The 19,488-nt window shown below is 43.3% G+C and overlaps 2 protein-coding genes across 2 annotated transcripts in view; one reads left to right on the top strand and one right to left on the bottom strand.

The window, feature by feature from the left end:
* Positions 1-19,488, top strand: part of LOC139331264 (charged multivesicular body protein 1b-like) — a 30,543-nt gene extending 11,055 nt beyond the window's left edge. Inside the window, exon 6 of the mRNA XM_070962667.1 lies at positions 19,478-19,488. The gene's annotated coding sequence lies outside the window, so the exon portion shown is untranslated. The remainder of the gene's footprint in view (positions 1-19,477) is intronic.
* tbx22 (T-box transcription factor 22) lies at positions 2,678-8,993 on the bottom strand. The gene is made up of 8 exons (XM_070963254.1): positions 8,768-8,993; positions 8,044-8,293; positions 6,560-6,661; positions 6,306-6,480; positions 4,370-4,534; positions 3,603-3,667; positions 3,280-3,365; positions 2,678-3,195 (listed from the first exon to the last, which is right to left on the bottom strand). Exons 1-8 carry the CDS (start codon positions 8,991-8,993, stop codon positions 2,678-2,680), a joined length of 1,587 nt encoding a protein of 528 aa, XP_070819355.1.

Raw genomic sequence — 19,488 nt, 5'->3', positions numbered from 1 at the left:
CAAATTTCTCTGCCTTTACTGCCTGTCAATCACTGTGGAACAGCCCAGAAACTTCCCTCGTCGTGTTGTTGCAACGTCGAATCAGCACAGTTTCCATGTTATTTCAGCCACCAGCTTCAAGAGGATTATGTTGACGCATTATCAAGCAAATTAACAAAGTGGGGGACGGACAGGGCGGTTAATCATCGACAGGCTGAGAAAAGGTGAAGTCAACAGTTTTCAACCAACGCTAGGTCTGACAAGTTCCTAAACAAGACTGAAGTTTGATAAGACAAGAAAGACCAGTGTGAAGAATATAGAAGCTTGTAATATAAGTCAATAGGTAGAGAATATGTAAGCTCATTAGACTGAATTTTTATGAATTCACAAAATAAAAGTCGTTTAAAGGCATAGTTTGGGAAATATGCTTATTCGCATACTTGCAGAGAGTTAGATGAGAAGATTGATATTGAAATATGAAGCTACCACCATTAGCCAGTTCGCTTAGCCTAGCATAAAAATTTGAAAAAACTGGCCTAACGTTGTCCAACAATTCACATGTTATATCTTGTTTGTTTACTCCACTCAAAAGCAATGTAAGATGTCTTTTTCAAGTTTCATTTTTGATTAAGTAAACATGAGCTATAGTGCATGGAGCCCTGGTTCCAGTCTTTATGCTAAGTTAAAGTCACTGCTGCTAAATGCTAACTGGGCTAGCTTCATATTTAGCATACAGACATGTGAGTGCTATCAATCTTCTCATTTAACACTCACCAAGGAAGTGAAAAAAGGTATTTCCCGTTACATCAAAGTATTTTTTTTTTCTTTTTACCACAAAGGCTGCTGTAAACTGAATGTTACTTTCATCAAGCACCATTTTTACTGTTGCAGTGTATGCATATACACAGACACCCTGATCAAAAGCTAATTATCCAAACTTTATTTTATTTTCTGCCTGCAATAGCATAGTAGTTTTATGACATTAATAACTGACAGGTGCTCGCGTCTTCTTCTTCTATGTAATGGGTGTTTCTGCATTAATCAGAAAGCAGCAGGTGCAGAGTTCAGCTCTCCTGGTATGAAAGCAATTTGTCCAATTGAAAGATCAGGAATTAGTTGGGAGTTTGAAATGATTGTCCTACATAGCCAAACATGGAAATGACAGACAGTATCAAATAACCAGCACAGATTATGTCTGTCTGCAGACAAAGGGCAGGCTGTTTGATAGCAGCGCACGCTGAAACACGGGCCATCCCCTGCCCGAGTTCCTCAATTAACTCCTTCCTGCTATTTCCACGTCCAGCGCGCATTAGCTCACTGCCATGCTTGGCCGTGACAAGAAAATTGCTGTTTGGTTATGACCGTTTGTCGGGAAACAGGCCATTTCCCCCGCTTTGCCTAAACCGCTGTTCCTAGCTCTGCTGAGAGGGAGGGAGGGAGGGAGGGAGGGATGGTGCGGGGTTTTGAGACTGAGCTGAAAGCAGGAATTATCACATCAGCGGCTGAACGGGCGTGCCCCCTTTGGTAGGGACAAAAAAACACAGCATTATGTTGGCCCACAGTATTGAGAGGTTTTCATTCAGCACACTAAAATTCACTTTTGCAAACCTTCCACATGTTTCCGAAAGCAAGTCTTCACACAGCAGTATTGATTTAGTGTTGGTCCTGGAACAATGACGGACTACAAGAATGATGACAGGGCTGCTTTTGCACATTTTAGAGGGCAAAAAGCCTTATTTCCAATCTTGTTATAGACCGGGCACATAAAGGCCTCTATAGAATAACCCTTTCACCCCCATGCGGCTCTGATTAGTCCTGTTATTGGTAATAAAGTACAGGAATGGAAACTGGCCGTCTGAATCCTGGCAGCTGTTGTTCTTCCTCTAAAATCACAGAAAGACCTGATGAGCTCATGTTATTAGTCAGGGGTGGCCAAGCTTGACACTAAGATTCAGCTGAGTTTAGAGATCGAAAAACACAAAACAACCTTTTGTTCAGTGTCATGTAAGTACAACATAATGTCTGCCCCATTGCAAGAAACACTGAAGTAGCTTGAAGGAGACTTTTGCAGAATTTCTTATTCAAAATAACTTCCTGGGAAATATATTGTATATTCATGTGATACAACTGCAAAACTCTTCATTTCTACACACTGTGCATGTGTACATTTTGAATGCTGGTGTATGATCTGAACAAAATATATGAAAAATACTTTAATGGGCACTTTCGGTCAGTTTAACAGTCATTCTCATGTCCATTAATATTTATATTACATACCTCAGGTCCTATTGCTGACGTTCTTTGGTAACACTGTTACAGCGTGTGAAGTATTTAAGGGGGAAAACATGTTCTGCCCTGCGGTGAAGAAACTGCGCTTTCTGTCCCAAATAAAACTCTATCTTCCTGTCTACGTTTCTTTTCACTCCAATGTTGGGCTTTTTGGCACTTGTTGAGCGTGCACAGTTAGAAAGAGCAGCAGCTCGTGATCTGCTTCAGGATCAGTTTTTGTGCTGGGAAGTCCAACACAGAGTACAAAACAGTTTTTAAATACAAAAAAAAAAGTCCCCACAGCCACAGCTCTGTTTTTATTGCTCCTTTGAGTCTTGCTCAAACAGAGAATCAACCCTCTCTGTTTTGTTGCAATAAGCTTTGGCTTGTTACACTCAATGGGCCGGAGCTTAAAAGTGCGGTCCAGCTGTCAGAGGCAGTGGTTGGTGGTCGGGTGCCACGGAGACTGGCGCAGCAGACAGTCTGTGGTGTCGTCGGCTAGTTTGGCATGCCGGGAAATAGCTGTGAGATGGGGGTTCAGGGGGAAGCTATAGCGGTAAAGACAGTAGGGGCCCGCAGTGTCAGAGAGATGAGGGAGGAGAGAGGGCCCCTGAGGGCTGTGGAAGGGGAAGAGGCAGGGGGAGCTCCCCGGGGACCCGTGAAGACATGGGTCCCTAGAGTGGGGAGGTTTCTTTGCCTGTAGTGCTGAGAGGAGCGGGAGGTCTGTCAGTGGGGGCAGGCCTCCCAGTCTGTCCGCTCCCAGGGAGGAGAAGGCTCTGCTGGGCAGTGGGGAACTGAGCGAGGGGCTGGAGGCTTTGCCATAGAGAGGAAGAGCGAGGGTGTGGAGAGCGGCGTCCTGGCAGGAGGAGATGGACAGCGGGTGAAGGGATGAAGATGAGGAGAGAGGGAGGAGAGTCTTCACACTGCCGGTTGGAGACCCTGAGCCCCCTGTCAAAGAGGACGTGAGAAACTTGAATCACAAAGACAAAGACGGCCTGGAACAGAGAGGTAATAAGAGCCGTGGCACAGTACCTTGGAGCTGTATGGCGAAAGGCTTGAAGTCTAAGCTGAGAGGGCCTCTCCAGGGATATGACTCCAGCAAGCCATCCAACACTCCCCTACAAACACACACACAGACACACACACGCGCTGTGAGAGCACTGAAAAATGTTATTCTGGGTATTTGAATATTGTTTCTGAGAGGTGTGAAATTCTGCACTACGCAGTTCAACTTCATGTGAAGGTTTTATGTGGTGTCAAGTGTGAGTGGCTGAAGCATAAATCCCTCTTGGGTCCTTTCGCGGAGTGCTCTCCGAGCTAAAACAAGTGTCGATGTTTGGGGAGGTTTTCTGTACCTATTCCGTCCTGGATCTCTGAAGCCCTTGGCAAACGGGTTCCTGTCGATCTTTAGTTTTGTGATCTTGCCCAGGAGAGAGAAACAGACATGGGTTAGAGTGGACGTGTCAAACGCTGATGTGTTAAGCTAACAATGAGCTCAGCTTTACAACAGCGCAGAGAGGGGCACAGCCCTCCCTCAGGGACTGCATCTCCCAGCAGCACCCAGGGCGACCAGCCATGTCAAACAGCGTTCTTGGAGGTTGTATAGTTTTATTTGGTGCATTAATGGGCTGTGGACTCCAGCAGTGGGCCCAGTCACAGCTCGTTATTGAGTTTCTGTAATAATACGTTGGCTGATCGTAAAATGAGCCCTGATGAAAAGAGCTGGCAGCCCCCGTGGACGGCTCTGTTACTGGATGAATGGTAGCCAACAGCGGGGTCAGCTCCCCTGCACAGGAACACACACACCATCTCTGAGCAAGTGGCCCGGCAGAAAATCAGGACACTGCATGTCTTAACTGAGACTACGGGGAAGTGTGCCTCGTCACATTCATGATGTTCAGATTAAAGAATTATTGTGTGGTCAAGCAGATTTGAGCTGCTGATTGGAGCATTGAGGAATATTATTACTTGTGTACAACCATTGAAAAGGCTATTTATGGTGCATAAAGGATGTACAATGTAAATACACAGCATTTTAAACAGAAGCACACATTCAATTGTTTAAAGCATAATAATAAAACCCATTTTGTTGTTTATTTTGCAGAGTATTTTCGGTTTTTACCTGCTGATTCTGATAGGCTGTGACGGTGGTGAACTCCGTCTCTGAGAAGGAGAAGCTGTGCACTCCTTCAGCAGGCAGAGACTGGATCTGTGACAAGTCCATCCGAGGGTCGTGCCGGATGATGTGCACACGAGGCTTGTATTTATGCATCGACTGAAGGATAATCTGGATGAAGAGATGAAGAGGATCTTTTAAATTTTCTGAGCTGAACCTCACGTATATCGTTATCTATGAATTGAACTGCGGAGAGAAACATGGGGCTGCAACATTATTAACATTATCCATTAATCCGAAGGTCATTTTTTCCATTAATTGATAAATCATGCCGTATATGAAAAATATCCGATATATTTCCTAAAGCTCAAGGTGTCATCAAATTGCTTTTTGTCCAAAACCCAAAGATACCAAATTTACTGCCACACAAGACAAAGAGAAGAAACAAACCCGCATAGCTGGAATCAGACAGTGTTTAGCATTTCTGCTTGAAGAATTAAACCATATTTATAACCCGTAAACTCTATAAAAAGGAAATGACCTAACGGCTGCAGTTAATATTTTTGCCGGCTAACAAACTGATTCATCGGCTAATTGTTTCACTTCTTCAGTCCACAGTTTGCGGGTGATGCTGAAACTGAAATCTTCAAATCATTTTAAAGATAGAAATATTCTGAAGGCAAATTATTTCAGCTACACAAATTAACTGGTATTTGGTGATATTTGAACATCATCCACTAATAGAACAAAATATAATTTTATAACAATGTCACAGGCACAGGCTTCAGAATCTAAGAAAACATAAGAATACATTATATAATAGTATTGCTTTCACATACATTAAAACTGCTACAGATTTAGCTCCAATATGCTTTTCAACAGATAAAACAAAACCTCAAATATCATTCAATTAGAGTGAAATATGAAATAACACTGAACTTTACATGATTTTAATTTGATATCTCAAAAAACAAAAAAACAAAAACAAACAAAATGTCTACAAAGTGCATTTATGTTTGCTTGAGGGGACTCAAGTGAGGGGACACTGCTAAAAGAGGGCAACTGATATCCCAAAAGTTTATGGTGTAGCTTTTGTGTTATTATTATTCTCCCTTTGCATATTTGGTAAATATTTCATCAGATAAACAGCAAGAGTAAAACAGAATATTAAAATAAACAGTTTGATGTTTTCTGCCGTTAAAGCAGAGGCCAAATGGAAATATCTGGAAGATTTCACAGTAGAAAGCAGATTTTTTCTAAACTACACAAAGCAGCTTGACTGCCTTATTTAACGCCAAATTTAGGTGTCAGCTTCAAAAAGATAAGACAACAACACTTCCTCATTGGCACTACAACAGAGCTGCAGAGGGGGCATTTAAAGTGATAAACTGACCACAGCAACATCAGAGCTTATCAGGCTGCTTCACAGAGCAAACACAGTCTCCACATTCCTTCAGCACATACAGGAATAATGAATCCTCCAAACACACAAACTCTACAGTGCTTTTCTAAACACCAGGATCAAGTGAAAAGCCTCCTGCAGCCTCTCCAGTCACCACATCTGTCACATCTGTACATCACTGAACCTTTTAAAAGGAAGCTCTGGAGCTGGGAAGGATTTCCTCTTCCTCTATCCCGAAAAGTCAGACAGACTTTCCTCCCAGCAGATATGGTTCAATGTGTGTGTGACAGCAGTCCAAGACTGAAGCTGCCAAAGCAGTTAAAGGCTGCTGCTCCTCTAAAGGCTGATGTGAGCCTCTCAAATTGCAGTCACAATAACACATATATGGAAATAATGATGTTTCTTTCTCAGACATTAAATATACATCAAAATAATGAATCAGAGAAAGAAGCAACATCAGGCAACTTTACCTCCCTTCGTTTTGGTTATTACGAGCTGGACTGAGAGAGCAAGCAGCGCATGCTCAGATGGGTTACCTACATGTCCCTTATCGTCCATCTCGTTGTTGGTGAGTTTGACCCGATCAAAGCTGATAACCTGACGCATCCACGTCTCTCCTGCGCTCGGCGAGTCCGGGTGCACGTAGAGCCGGGGAGAGATGCAGGAGTGGTCCGTGTTCCCAGCCACCATCCACTGCGAGCTGTGGTAGACGTACCTGCGGGGTTACGCGCACGGGAGTAAATAAACCAATACGTGTAGTGAGTTTGATCAATTTAACACGCACGCGCACACACCTGTAGCGTTTTGAGTCCACGGGCATGACGTCCATTGCGATGTAATACTGCTGGCACGGGTCCAGGTTGCGCACTTTGACGCGCACGGAGGGAAACATTCTCCTAACGAGGGGAGAGAGAAGAGGCGCAGCACGTTCAATAGGACATGAGTTTTATCCTTTTTAATTCTGACATGGTTTAAACCTCTCTGCAAACAGGTGAAAGTGTGTTCAGCAGAAAGAGATCAGGAACAACAACTTGAGGCAGAAACTTTACTGCCTGCAACGGCCAAGTTCAGAGGAAAGTTCAGGAACCCCGAGGGGCCACGAGGGCATCTTCACTGCAGAGATTTATAGCGTGTCTTTTCCGTAATTGAGTGAACGGAACTTAGATTTCAACAAGTAGTTATGTCCCAATAACTCATTTTTGGAAAGAAAAAAAAAAAAAAAAACAGAAGAAGACACACATGGCTGCCATAAACTGATTTCTTTGAAACTGAAAAATAAAGTTTGAATTTAATCGACCAAGAATATCTATATTTCATATTTCTGTGTGCCATTATCTAATTGATAGTGCTGGATCATATAAAAATAATTCAATTCAGCTTGACAAAATTTAATATTTTCTTAAACTTCAGTGACTTTATACAAAAGCTATAAATCTGCCTCACACGATACAAAAATCTGAAATTGAAATGAGATTTCTACATGTTAACCATAAATATTTAAGCATGAGTAAATCACACAAAAAACGTACAGTTTCTCGTGAATAGTCTGTGTATTAACCATTAACTCACGAGTTCATCTCATTTGTTTAGAAAAGGCTAAAACTGCGTTCTGCTGCTGACGTCCGCTCAGCTGCAGCGCGCGCAGAGCCGGTTTACACCTGATAAATGCGCACCTGTGACCGCGCAACGGTTTATGTAAATAAAGTATATCATGCATCACATCTTTGATAATGACCACTGCGGCTTGCATTTTATGTAGAACAGACACTCTAACGCGGAAACTAACATGTCACTGTAATGGACTGAAAACCAAAGACTGCTTGGACTCTTAATTTGGATGAAAAGGCTCTTAGGACAGCCCTGTTCGAGCAGTGAGGCCCGGGCTGCAGAGTGTGAGGCCTGCTCTTATTTCTGTGGGATTAAAATGGCTCGGGTGAAGTTTTTGTTTAGTCCCTCATATTGAGAGAAAGTATCGGGATTTTTTAAAGTGTAAAGGCAGGGTCCAGTCCTAAATCTCATCAATTTCTACAGGACTCTTATTTCGTTTCAGCTGATGTTTCTGATTTTACACTTAATAATTAATAATGCATATTATTCTGAATAAATCTAGTAACTGCCTGTCAAGTGCTTATTGATCATCACAGGGTATACAGGCCAAAAGATTTGCACGATAGAAACAAACCACAAACAAGGCACCGAAAGACCTGGCTTTGCAGTGTAAGCCCATTTCAAATTTACTAGAAATCACTGTAAACTCGGTCTTCTCCTCATTTTGTACCTGCCAGCTTTAGTGATGATCATCTCGGTGCCGATCTCGTAGAATCTCCTCCACAGCTCGGAGCCCTGCAGCTCTACCCGGACCTCTCTGTCCGGGCGGCAGTCGCTCTTCTTCGGCTTGCTCTCCTCTCCGCTGGGGTCAGCCTCCTCCGCGCTCGCTCTGACACTCTCCGGGTCACAGGAAGTATCCTCTGTCCTCTGAGGTGTTGAACCTGCTTTCTTCATCTGGCTGACTGGATATTCGTTCAGGCCTATAGAGGGGCAAAGACGGGGATGAGAAAAGAAGCCCAGTAGACTAATATATGCAACATTTATTTATTTATTTATTTATTTATTTATTTTATTTTATTTTATTTTATTTTACCCCAAATCATTAACAAATTAGATGCAAATGTCACTTTTTGACTTAAAGAAGCTGGATGTTACCAATGTATAATTTTACGAAAAGGAACAACCAGAAAGTTGCCAACTGACATGGAAAATATTTTGCAAAACTTTTCCCCCTCGAGATTAGTTTTATGTGATCGATTTGTTTGTTAAGTGCTGTAATATAAAGGCAAGTTAAATTGTGAAAATGTAATAAATAGATGAAATACAGGTCTAATGTAGCAAAATAACTTGCAAACTGCCAGTTGGGTAACGGGTTTTGCTGTTCCATCTTGTGCGTAAAATGCATGTATAAACAATGAGATGTTCTCGAAAATCCATCGATCCTTCTGCCTCACCGGTGAAGATGCTGGTATCGCTGCCGGTGTCTGCAGCTGAACATGACTCGTGTCCCTCCGACACTTTCATCCTCTTACATGGTTTCCCGACCAGCGCTTCCACCGAAAACGCGTGAGCCCGAGAACTCAGACCCTGCATCTTAGCGAAAGATCCCGTCCTCCTGCGACTCCTATATCCGTCTGAACTTTGACTTTGTCCCGCACAAGGTTCAGTGTCCGAGCTCATTCAGGACAGGACGGCGCAAAACAGGCAGCAGCAGCAGCAGCAGCAGCAGCAGCAGCAGCACCTCAGGGAGCCCCTCTTCTCTCACGGCGGCTCCGTGACGCTGCGTAATTGATCCAGTGCGTTCCCATGTGCTCTCCGACACGCGCGCCCTCATCCAAAATCCTTGATTATTGGCACGCCTCTCCTCCCCACTACAATAATTCCTCCTCTCCCCCTTTATCCGTTTCTGCGTCTCCCCTTCCCTTTCTGTCCCGCAGAAGGCTTGTACCTCTGATTACCCTCTGCGCGTCACAGAGAGGGAGGGAAGAGTGCATTCCTCCACATGGCCCTGCGCTGCAAAAAATATCCACACTAATACTTATCCTGGCCTTAAACCTTAACTTCCTGACACAAATGAGAAATATGTTACTGCAAAACTTTTCTGTCGAAAGCAATTACTTTATTTCCTTTTGGGAATCTCAGTACTTTGAAACGATGCACAATGAGGCAGATTCCTTTCTCAGTATCTACAGGTGTAATTACATTCAAGACAGATCTTGAGTTCAGTTTAGTTGTAAGGAAATTGGTTAAATTATTCGATCAATTGCCATTTTTTCCAATAATTGAAGAGAACTAATTAAAGTCCGTCAATAAGATTTTTTTTTTTTACAGTGTTCGCTCTCAGTGGCCTTTGACCGTCCAGGACAACCAGCAGCAGCATCTTTACGCGCGTTGGGAGGATGATGATAACAGTTTAGGGTGAACGGTAAAAAGTGGACATATTTATTCATTTATTATTTTAGGTTTGTGGCATTTTGTAATATGATATGGATTCAAAAATAAAATGTAAAGGCCTAATCGATGCAGCGTAAAGCTGATAAAGTAATAAAGGTTTTCAAGTCTTCAATGTGATTAACTTCAAATCTGTGAAACACGTTTTCTCCTGTTTTGCGCACAATCAAGCTTTTTGATTGACCTGCGAGTTTTCCATGTTGCTTCCCCCATTTAGACATCCGATGGATAAATAGAATGAACATTTTAGAGCACTGGAGGGGGAGTCCAGGTAAATATTTAAGTTTTTTTAATTCAGACCATCTGGAAGGTAAAATATCTCCATGAAACTCGCTGCATTTCTGTTGAAGCTAACATTTCCCATATTAATTTGAAGGCTCTGCTTAAAGCGGGCTCTTGTCTCCCGTCCCTCCGGTGTAGAAGTGGGATTTTTTTCTTCTCTCGTCTTTGCGGTGCCCGGTGAGGGTGTGCGTCAGTCTGGTTCTCATAAGTGCGGAGATCAGATTGAGTTCGGCGCACTGGGGAAAACTGGGCCGTAATGACAGCTCGGGATTATTACATTACTGCTCGACATGAAATAGATCCGCTTTACACAAATAAAAGTCAACCGAGGCTCTATTTAAAATGTTTTTTAATCACATGATATAATTGCTGTGAGGAGAAAACAAATGAGGGCTGTGTTTACGGCACGGTTGGTTTGGTTGGTGATGGAAATCTCTGACAACAGCCGGGAAATGGAGAACTATGACCAACCGGAATCACATGCTCTCTGTCATCATAACCTTTTTCAGGACTGCGGCCTGGATTTATGTTTATTCTTTCCCAACTTGTCGTTTTCTTTCAATACTGTATCAAAAGTGCATCCCAAGCAGGCGGCCTGGAGGAGGACGTGCAGCACAAATAAGCGCCGGCTCTCTGTTCCTGCGCGCACAGGTCTGCTGCTCACTGAAATGAAAGACGCAGGGAAGCGATAGAAATAGCCTGTGCAGTTTCCTTCCACTCAAGTCTGAGAGATTATTTTTCCATGTTGTCTTCAGAAGTCAGCTCATAAATCTTCGTCATGGGATTATGGGATGTCAGCCGAGTGATGACGGGGCGTGCAGGCAAGTGAAGCCTGGCTCTGCTGAGAACAACAGGAAGCTGCTTCTCGATGTTTTATGATTCGTAATCCAGTGCAAATCTGCGTTTGCGCCATTCAGGGATGTTTGGCACACGTGTTTCCTCTTATTAAGCACAATACGCACGCTTGGCGGAAACAAGAGACTCAAATCCAATTTAGCGTGGGCCTCGGGTTTCCATTAATGCGGAAGTTTGATGACCAACTGCAATTAGGCTTTCCGATCATTTTGCGCCTTCAGGCCCGCTCGCATGCTGTTGATTTGCGTGTCCACGGCCTAATTAATACTCATTGGTGAGTAATTGGTTTGCAATTGAAACTTGTGGCAGGCCTCACAGGCTTTAGTGCAACACAACATGGACCTAACCATGGTCGGTTAAGGGGAAATTTTGCTGTTTTAAATCTGACTTTACTGAATTGTTTTTTTCTCTATTTCAGTACAAATGCTTTGTTTCATGACATTCACTGTGTCCTGTTTTGATGACATGACTGACACGTAGGCTGTGTGTGTGCACGCTCGTGTGTGCTGTAGATGAGGGCCTGGTGCCCAAAGAGTAATCATGACCAGCCTTCGACTCATGGTAGGCATCTGTCTGTACTGTATATGTGCACATGCATGTGTGTGCGAGTGTGTAGGTGTGTGTGTGTGTGTGCACGCTCATGTGTTTGCTGTAACTGAGGGGCTGTTGCCCAAAGAGTAATCATGGCCAGCCTTACACTCATGGTAGGCATCTGTCTGAACTGTATATGTGCACATGCTCAAAAATTAATGCATGTGTGTGTGTGTGTGTGTGTGTGTGTGTGTGTGTGTGTGTGTGTGTGTGTGTGTGTGTGTGTGTGTGTGTGTGTGTTTATAAACAGGCCTGTCTGTCTGTTGCTCAGTGCTGAGTGGATGTGACAGGGCCCCCTGATGGTTTGTTTTAAGTTGGATCCTGATGCTGAGCAGTTTGTGTGTGTGTGTGTGTGTGTGTGTGTGTGTGTGTGTGTGTGTGTGTGTGTGTGTGTGTGCGTGTACTTGTATTACTCATGTTGTATGGACATAAATCTGTTTACAGACACATTGTGGGGACTCTTGTACCTCATGGGGACAAAATTCCCCATAAGGTAAGTCATTAAATTTTAGGGTGATAAGTTGGATGAATGAATGTAAGTCAATGTAATGTCCCCAAAAATGATGGAAGCATGACTCTGTGTGTGTGTGTGTGTGTGTGTGTGTGTGTGTGTGTGTGTGTGTGTGTGTGTGTGTGTGTGTGTGTGTGTGAGGGTTATTCTGGGCATGGGCTGCTGGAGCGGATGCCCACACACTGCCAAATGTCAAACTTCCACCACTCGTTCTCTGTGACATATGTGGAGTGTTTGAATATTGGACGCTGTACACACTTAGTGTGTTGTGGCACTAATGGGATGTGAGCTCTCAGCCACGAATGAAGGCTCACCTGGAAAACACACTCTCCGCGGAGACAATGATGTGCAAATTGTTTCCAACACCGGTTACATAAAGTTGATGTTGAAAACCTCATCTTCAGTGAGGATTTCAAGTAGCATATGGGCTGTTTGTTATTTACACAAGTTATTACTGGCTGCTTCTGCCACTTCTACTTGAAAGAGACAGTGCCAAAACATCCTGAGCTGCTGTGAAAGAGAGGCGAAGAACAAGATGAAGACGAGAGCAGGAACAGAACGAAGGCATCCAGTCAAAGGTTTACAACATGAACGATTACAGAGTGACAAATTCTTTCGACCCTAACATGTCATCAGCTCCATGGTGTGTGTGTGGATATGTGTGTTTGTGTAGTGTCACATCTGCTACTCATAACCTCTTTCTTGTTTCTTACTTGGGGGGTAAAGTCGTCCAGGTCCAGAGTGTCTCTCAGACTGTCGGGTCCCTGCAGGGATCCTCTCTGTCTCCTCATGGCTTCTGTGGAAGAGTCAGCGTGACGCTGATCTGCTAACTGTTTGTGTCTGCCAACACACTTTCATCTTGCTCCTTGATTTGCTGTTTAAAAGTATCCAAATTCTCTCATCCAGTCAGCTATTACTAAGAGAAATGTATGTTTAATCTGGTTTAGCTCCTGATGACAAAATCTCAATTTGTGAACAACACGAGAGATGAGCGTTTCAGCTGGCTGCTGCAGCGTTCTTGTGCTATGATCAGTTTCACCAATATATCGTGCTTTATCACCACCCACCACCGCGAAAACAATAAGAAGATAGGTATAAGATCAACATATGAGTAAGAACACATTTTAACAACAAAAATAAAATTATTTCAAAAATTTTTTAAAAATCTTAAATTATTCGAAAAAAAGAGCCAAGACAGTTTTTAAGCTCATGGCACACTGAAGGATAAGGCTGGCAAGATTCTGTACTTTTCTTATTACAAACAAATCCTATGAATCCTCCTAAAACACCTAAAACCAACATGACATTGCATATGCTGTGATTGCGTGTGATCTATCCTGTTCCTCTGTGCCGTCCAACAACTTGTAAAAATGTATCAGTGAGTCACACTGGCTGACATATTGCTCACATGGTCATTGTTGTTCTTTTTGATTCAATCCCACACACGCTGTCCTGCTGCCAGAATAGAGCAGCAAACCAGCGGCTGAAAATCAGGCCCAACAAAAGCACTTTTGAGTCATTCCGGCTTAAAAAACTGCATTTTGCATCTTCTGTAGGAGCCGTTGGGCTTGGAGTTGAACAGACAGGGAGAGAGACAGAGAAGGACTCGACTGTATGAGGGCTGAATAATATTGCCACTCTTATCCTTTAAGGATATCAACACTCAGCTGCTCTCAGATCGTCAGGCAGGCTGTTCCAGTGTGAATTAGGTGTAGCGTGTGATCTCCCTCCGGTCCTATAGTCAACACAATTCTGATTATTTGCAGGCAGCGGCTAACTTGATGAGCATTAAAGTAGGCAAGGTTGACAGAGATAAAAATGTTTTTCGGCATTGCTGTCCAGTGCCTTTCCTCTCCTCCTGTGCGGCACCTCTGCACTCTGCTCTCTGGCCTGGCAGCATGTGAGGAGCCTGGGCATGAGGCCTGGTACTACCGCCTTCCTCCTGCCCACAGTGTAGGAAGATTTAATGGCTCATGTGCCACGGCATCCAGCCTTTACTGGCTCCCTCAGCCTCAGCCAGGCCGGGTGGGTAACGAGGGATGAAGGCAAGAGGAAAAGAGGAGAGGAGACATCTCTGCCAAGACGCAGCCTCCTCCTCTCACCACAAGTGTGTTGTGAATTATCTTCTCTCTCCCCCCCTTCTTTCTCCCTTTCTCTCCCTAAGCCTTTAGTTATCCCTAGCTACTCACCCTCTTCCTATTAAACACATATAGATCTTCATCTGTCCACAACGCTTTCATGAGGCCTGCTGTGAGTCTGGCTCCATGGCACATTCATCTCACTTGTTTGGATAGCTAATTCTTTTTGATGAAAATGGCCTTTTCTCCTCTCTCTCTCCCATTCTCTCTCTCCTTGACTGCCAGTAACTGTGTGGTTAATGGCTGCGGTAAAAAGAAACAAAAACAGGCGTAATTGGTAATGAGAGTCAGACTCGGCATGTGAGGATCTCAGTCGAGCGCCTTTTCTCTCCTCTCCATCTCATCAGCTCCTCGGAGTGATGGCTCAGACGGGCAGCTCTGCCAAGCAGGACTCTTCCCAGAAGGATGTCAAGGGATGGAAAACTAATCCACAGGGTGTTACGGTATTATTTCCTAATACCATAATGTGTAACTAGCACATTATGTTGGACGGTATGGATAAAATAATGCATAAAGCTGAGCGATGCCAGCACTCAAACAAAAACACACTTTCAGACTGTTAGCTGACTTAAGCAAGAGCTTGAAGTCGGTTGAGGGCTCCTCTTAACATGCAGGGTGAGGGGAAGTAGTGATTATTCAGACGGAAACCATCGCTTTTTGCGTGAATATAGTGGGAGGTTGTTGAGGGACCCCACAGTCACACATGTCTTTATCTGTTTTTATCCCACTGAGCGCAATCATTCTGAACACAAATATTTTTTATCAAAGCCTCGCCACAGTGGAGGGGAATTATTTTTAGATTGCCCTGATAAATGAGGGGTTTCATATATCTGGATGTGGTTGTGTGTGTGTGGGGAGGGGAGTGAAAATGTCGGGGAAAAGGGAGTTGAAAAAAAATCTGGCAGAGTCACAAAAGCTTTTAAAACAACATGCGAAAAAATCTGCAGTTCTTTAACAGTTAGCTTGTCATTTTTATTTGCCTCTTCAGATGGTGGCAGCGGTTGTCTTTCAGGCAGTGCCAGCTGGGATTGGCTGCTGGCTGGAAGGCGCAGGCCTGGCCTCGGGTAGCGTCTTATTATCATCACCACACACTGTAATTCACATGTCAATCACAGCACAGAGCAGTGCAAGGCTGAGGGGAGAGGGGCTGGTTAGAAGGGGCCGCTGACTGGGGTGATGGGCCGGGCGGGGTGGGGGCTACACGCTGAATACTTCCAGCAGGGCCTAATCGGACCTTTCATCCCTCATCTCTGCAAAATGGGCCTGGATAGGGGTATGACTGGTTATACGGGGCTGGCCTGAACTGAAGCAGGAGGCTGTGCTGGACTGGCTGCTGTAAGAACAGGAGTGACCCCTGACGAGGGTTAAACTGTCAGATTTTAGCCAGTCTGTCTGAACAGAGTGAAGAATGAGAATGGAGGAAACGGTGTTAATCGAACAAGAATTCTGCATTTTTAAGCCAAACGTGCCGTTTTTAGGCTGAGAAACAGTTGTTCATACTGTATGTGTGTAGATTGGGCAGTGAGTTTTAAGACAAAGACTGTGTATTCACCGAAAATGCTGTGGTTTGAATAAGAATTGTGGATATTGCATTAGACCTATTCCAGACTGTATTGACCTGTTTGGTGTGAGGAGTGAAAGTGGTCATGTAGCTTTAGGCTAACACCTCTGACCTAAGTTATATTCACACAATAACACAACATACCTAAAATTACAAGAAGTTATGCCAAAAAATGTTTTCTAAATGATCAGTGTAGTATAAAAGGATTCACTTACTCTAAATTCTATTTGTGCATTTATAAAGAAGAAAAGACAAAGACAATACAAAGTGGTGAATTACCACCTACAGTTACAACAAAGGATTATCAGAGAAGTTTCAAATATTGTTTGACCCCCTAAATGTCTACATTTGGAAGTTATGTTACAGCTTGTGACACTACAATGACTTTGTGTTTTCACTGGATGCTTTTAATTGCAGAGTGCTGCCATAGCTGGTTACACGTACACACACAACTAGTTCTTACATCTGAGTTTATCAATACTTTAACAATTGGACTGTTTAATAGCAGTACCCATCCCTGCTAATGGTACTGTATTATTTGACAAGATTAAAGCATGTATTTGTGAATAGACTTTATTCAGTCACATTAACTTGGCATTTTCACTAACTAAAGATAAGAATGTCAGTAGAAGATTCACACAGGACCCAGTACCAGAAGACAAATCCATTACCAATAAAAAGTCAGTTTGATAAGACCAACTATTGCATGAAAACTGCAACTACATGCACAGACAACTTCATTTCAAATCTGGAATCAAACTAATGTTTATGTCTCTCGACATTCTTTCTCAGGCTGGAGGACGAATTTCAGGCTGTGATTAAGTTTGTGTGCAGTAAACGGAGCACACATTTGAAAGTGTAAAAATCTGGCCGTCGGCGCTCTGGTGGTGAGGAATCATCATCTTTACTTGTCAGCACATCATTGTACCTTAACGACTGAACATGATTGCCAGTGACTGCCAAAACAACAAATGTGACCGTTGGAAAGTTGCAGCGACAAACCGGACCTTTGTCGTCACGTGGTTAAGGTTGTGAAACAGCCACAGTTTGGTGAGGTTTAGGCCACAAAAGCACTTGGTTAGGTTTAGGAAAATTTTTGAGTTGAAATAAGTCGACATTTAAAGTGCTGTGTTTGTTTGACCCATCCATCCACCCACCCCAGCTCCTTCACAGGCCACGTTTTACGGAAAGACATGGCTAATAATGCCAACTAGATGAGCATAATGAGCTATTTTCCACAATATTCTAAACTTGTGAGTAAGCTTGAATTATGTAAACTCAGAAACACATATATTTCTCCTTCTGTCCATTTATAAATAAGTCGTAGTAACAGACCTACATTATTAAAGGATTGGCAATAAGGTTTGATGCATCGTTTTCTGCCTGAAACTATAATTTTGGAAGCCTGATGTTACTACTAAAGTCTTAACCAGTTTTAATGGTGCAATACTCTTTAGTAAATCTCTAGTTAGAAACTAGCTAGTAGGCTAACAGTTACAAAGAAGAAGTTTACACACAAAATTAGTAGCTGCTGAAAGCCGGGCCCCTTGCAATTCCCCTGAACACCATCACCAGTGACAACACCTGTGGACATGAAAATCTACATACAGGTTAATGATGTTGACATTGAAACAGGAGAAACTAATTAATCCTGCTACCGCACCACTGATGTCAGAAGAAAAATCCGAGTCATTCAACGTCTCTTTAGCCATGCTCAGATTGTCGTCTCATGCAGCCTATAGAAAAGCCTTTTCTCTTCTCTGACTTCATTCCCACCCCTAGAGATTTTCTGCAGCCCCGTAGAGACACTGTAATTTAAAGGCTGCCGAAATGGGAACTCAAAAGACAACATGCTATTTCAATCAAAAGCCCAGCTCGAGCCCCATCATCCTGCCTGCCAAAGCGTGGCGTAGCTCACACACACAAACACACGCGCGCGCGGAGAGCTCGCCTGCCAGCGTGTGGTTTGCATTCACGATGCCTTAATGCCTTGTGGTCAGCGCTCTATCAGGGCCATGAGAAATGATTTATTAGTGGCTCCCGCCTGTATTTATAGATAATGCCGCTCCGTCAGTGTTAATAAAGAGATCCATTCTCAGCCTGGAAACACAGCACCTCCTTAAGAGATTTCTGTCAGTGCTAAACAATAGCTGCTCCTCCAAAGATCGCCTGCAGCGTGTACACTGAGCACCATGTAAAAGTATATTCATGTGTGCTGTGGGAGGGAGGTTAAAATAGCGACCGGCTGCAGCAGGAGAATCAATCCTGTGGCCTTCTTAACACAGGTCCATTCATTAAAGACACACATTTGTCCTCATGCAAAATAACTTTCCTGTTAAGTATTCAAACAGTCCAAGTCGAAGCTTTTCAGTCATCGTCTTCAGGCTCTGCACCGGTCTGTTTTTATAGAAGCCGGTGTTGGCAGTAATCATTGCTCGTTTGCTGTGGCTCAGATGTTGGAGGAGAGCGAGGCAGCATGAATAAGTGTTTCCCTTGTAGGCTTTTGCACTTTTATCTGTCTATATGTCAGTCACATTACGAGTGTGTGTGTGATGAGGATGAAACGGAGACATGGAGACACATGAGCACTCTGGCAGTGAAGTGTGTTTGTGTGACATCATTCTGTCTGCCTCTGGTTCCAATCAACCCATCCTCCCCCGTTAATGACACCTGATAGATTAATGACTGATAAAGAGCGTGTGTGTGTGTGTGTGTGTGTGTGCGTGTGTGTCTGTGTGTGTTTGGTAGGGGCCCACAGAAAGCCCGCAATCAGACGACTCTCAAATTAGCGCTCCATAACTACATCCTGACCAGGGCTTAGACTTTTGAAGCGCAGGAAAATCCTTCCAGACAATCAGACACACACACACACACACACACACACACACACACACACACACACACACACACACACACACACACACACACAGGCTATCACTTTCGTCCACAGTATATCACATCACATTTGCCTTCTTTCTAGCATGGTGAACTTTGACATGGTGAGAAACAGGGGTGGTGTTGGGGATGTCATCAATTTTAGTAGCTTACTCTTATGTCCTCCAACCCTCCCCCCTCTGACAAGCACACACACACACACACACACACACACACACACACACACACACACACACACACACACACACACGCACACATAAAATTAGTATATCAATACACAATAATGCTTTTAGATAGTATGGGTCATATGAAATCACCCAGCCCCATAAAAGACCACACAAACTATGTACACATTATAAATTAAGATCAAGTCAGAAAACAAGGAAAAATATCATTACAATGTAGAAAAAAAGATATAGTAGTAGAGGTATCATTTTCTAATAGGGCATCCTTTTATGCCCCTATTATGGTTTTTTAGATTTAATAATTTCTAATTTTTTGTTTTCCGGGTTATGAAAAATTCCCTTTGGCTGGTGTACATTCATATCAACCATTACTTGCATGTTTTTAATGGTTAATTGCTAAAGCCTTGATAAATGACCTATTAACCATGAATAAATCATGAATAGATCTTTTAAGTGTTTTTGTCAAATTTTGGTAGAACAATCAAGTTGAAGTTGAAGATTTTTTCTGCATTAACAGATGTTTCCTCTCTGCTTTCCTTACGGAGTTTTCACTTTAATCCATACAGTACTGACTCTCCTTGCCGTATTTCACTGCTTCACCCACATTCACACCTGGGAGCTTTCCACTACACTCTCAGTCTTCTTGGTCTCTGGGAGTAGTTGGTGGTAAAGTGTGTTGCTCATCGGTACGTCAGCAGTATTTGAT

This window comes from Chaetodon trifascialis, chromosome 5 (genome assembly GCF_039877785.1).
Source record: "Chaetodon trifascialis isolate fChaTrf1 chromosome 5, fChaTrf1.hap1, whole genome shotgun sequence".
Lineage (NCBI taxonomy): Eukaryota > Metazoa > Chordata > Actinopteri > Chaetodontiformes > Chaetodontidae > Chaetodon > Chaetodon trifascialis.
The sequence above is the reverse complement of the archived record's forward strand: the minus strand, read 5'-3'. Positions and strand labels throughout refer to the sequence as shown.

Excerpts from the sequence above, each read along its gene's own strand:
- tbx22 (XM_070963254.1), bottom strand. The coding sequence starts at position 8,993 with ATGAGCTCGGACACTGAACCTTGTGCGGGACAAAGTCAAAGTTCAGAC. Across the intron at positions 6,481-6,559 it reads GTGGACTCAAAACGCTACAG|GTACGTCTACCACAGCTCGC; the intron begins GTGTGTGCGCGT and ends GTAACCCCGCAG. Across the intron at positions 4,535-6,305 it reads AGATGGACGATAAGGGACAT|ATTATCCTTCAGTCGATGCA; the intron begins GTAGGTAACCCA and ends CTCTTCATCCAG.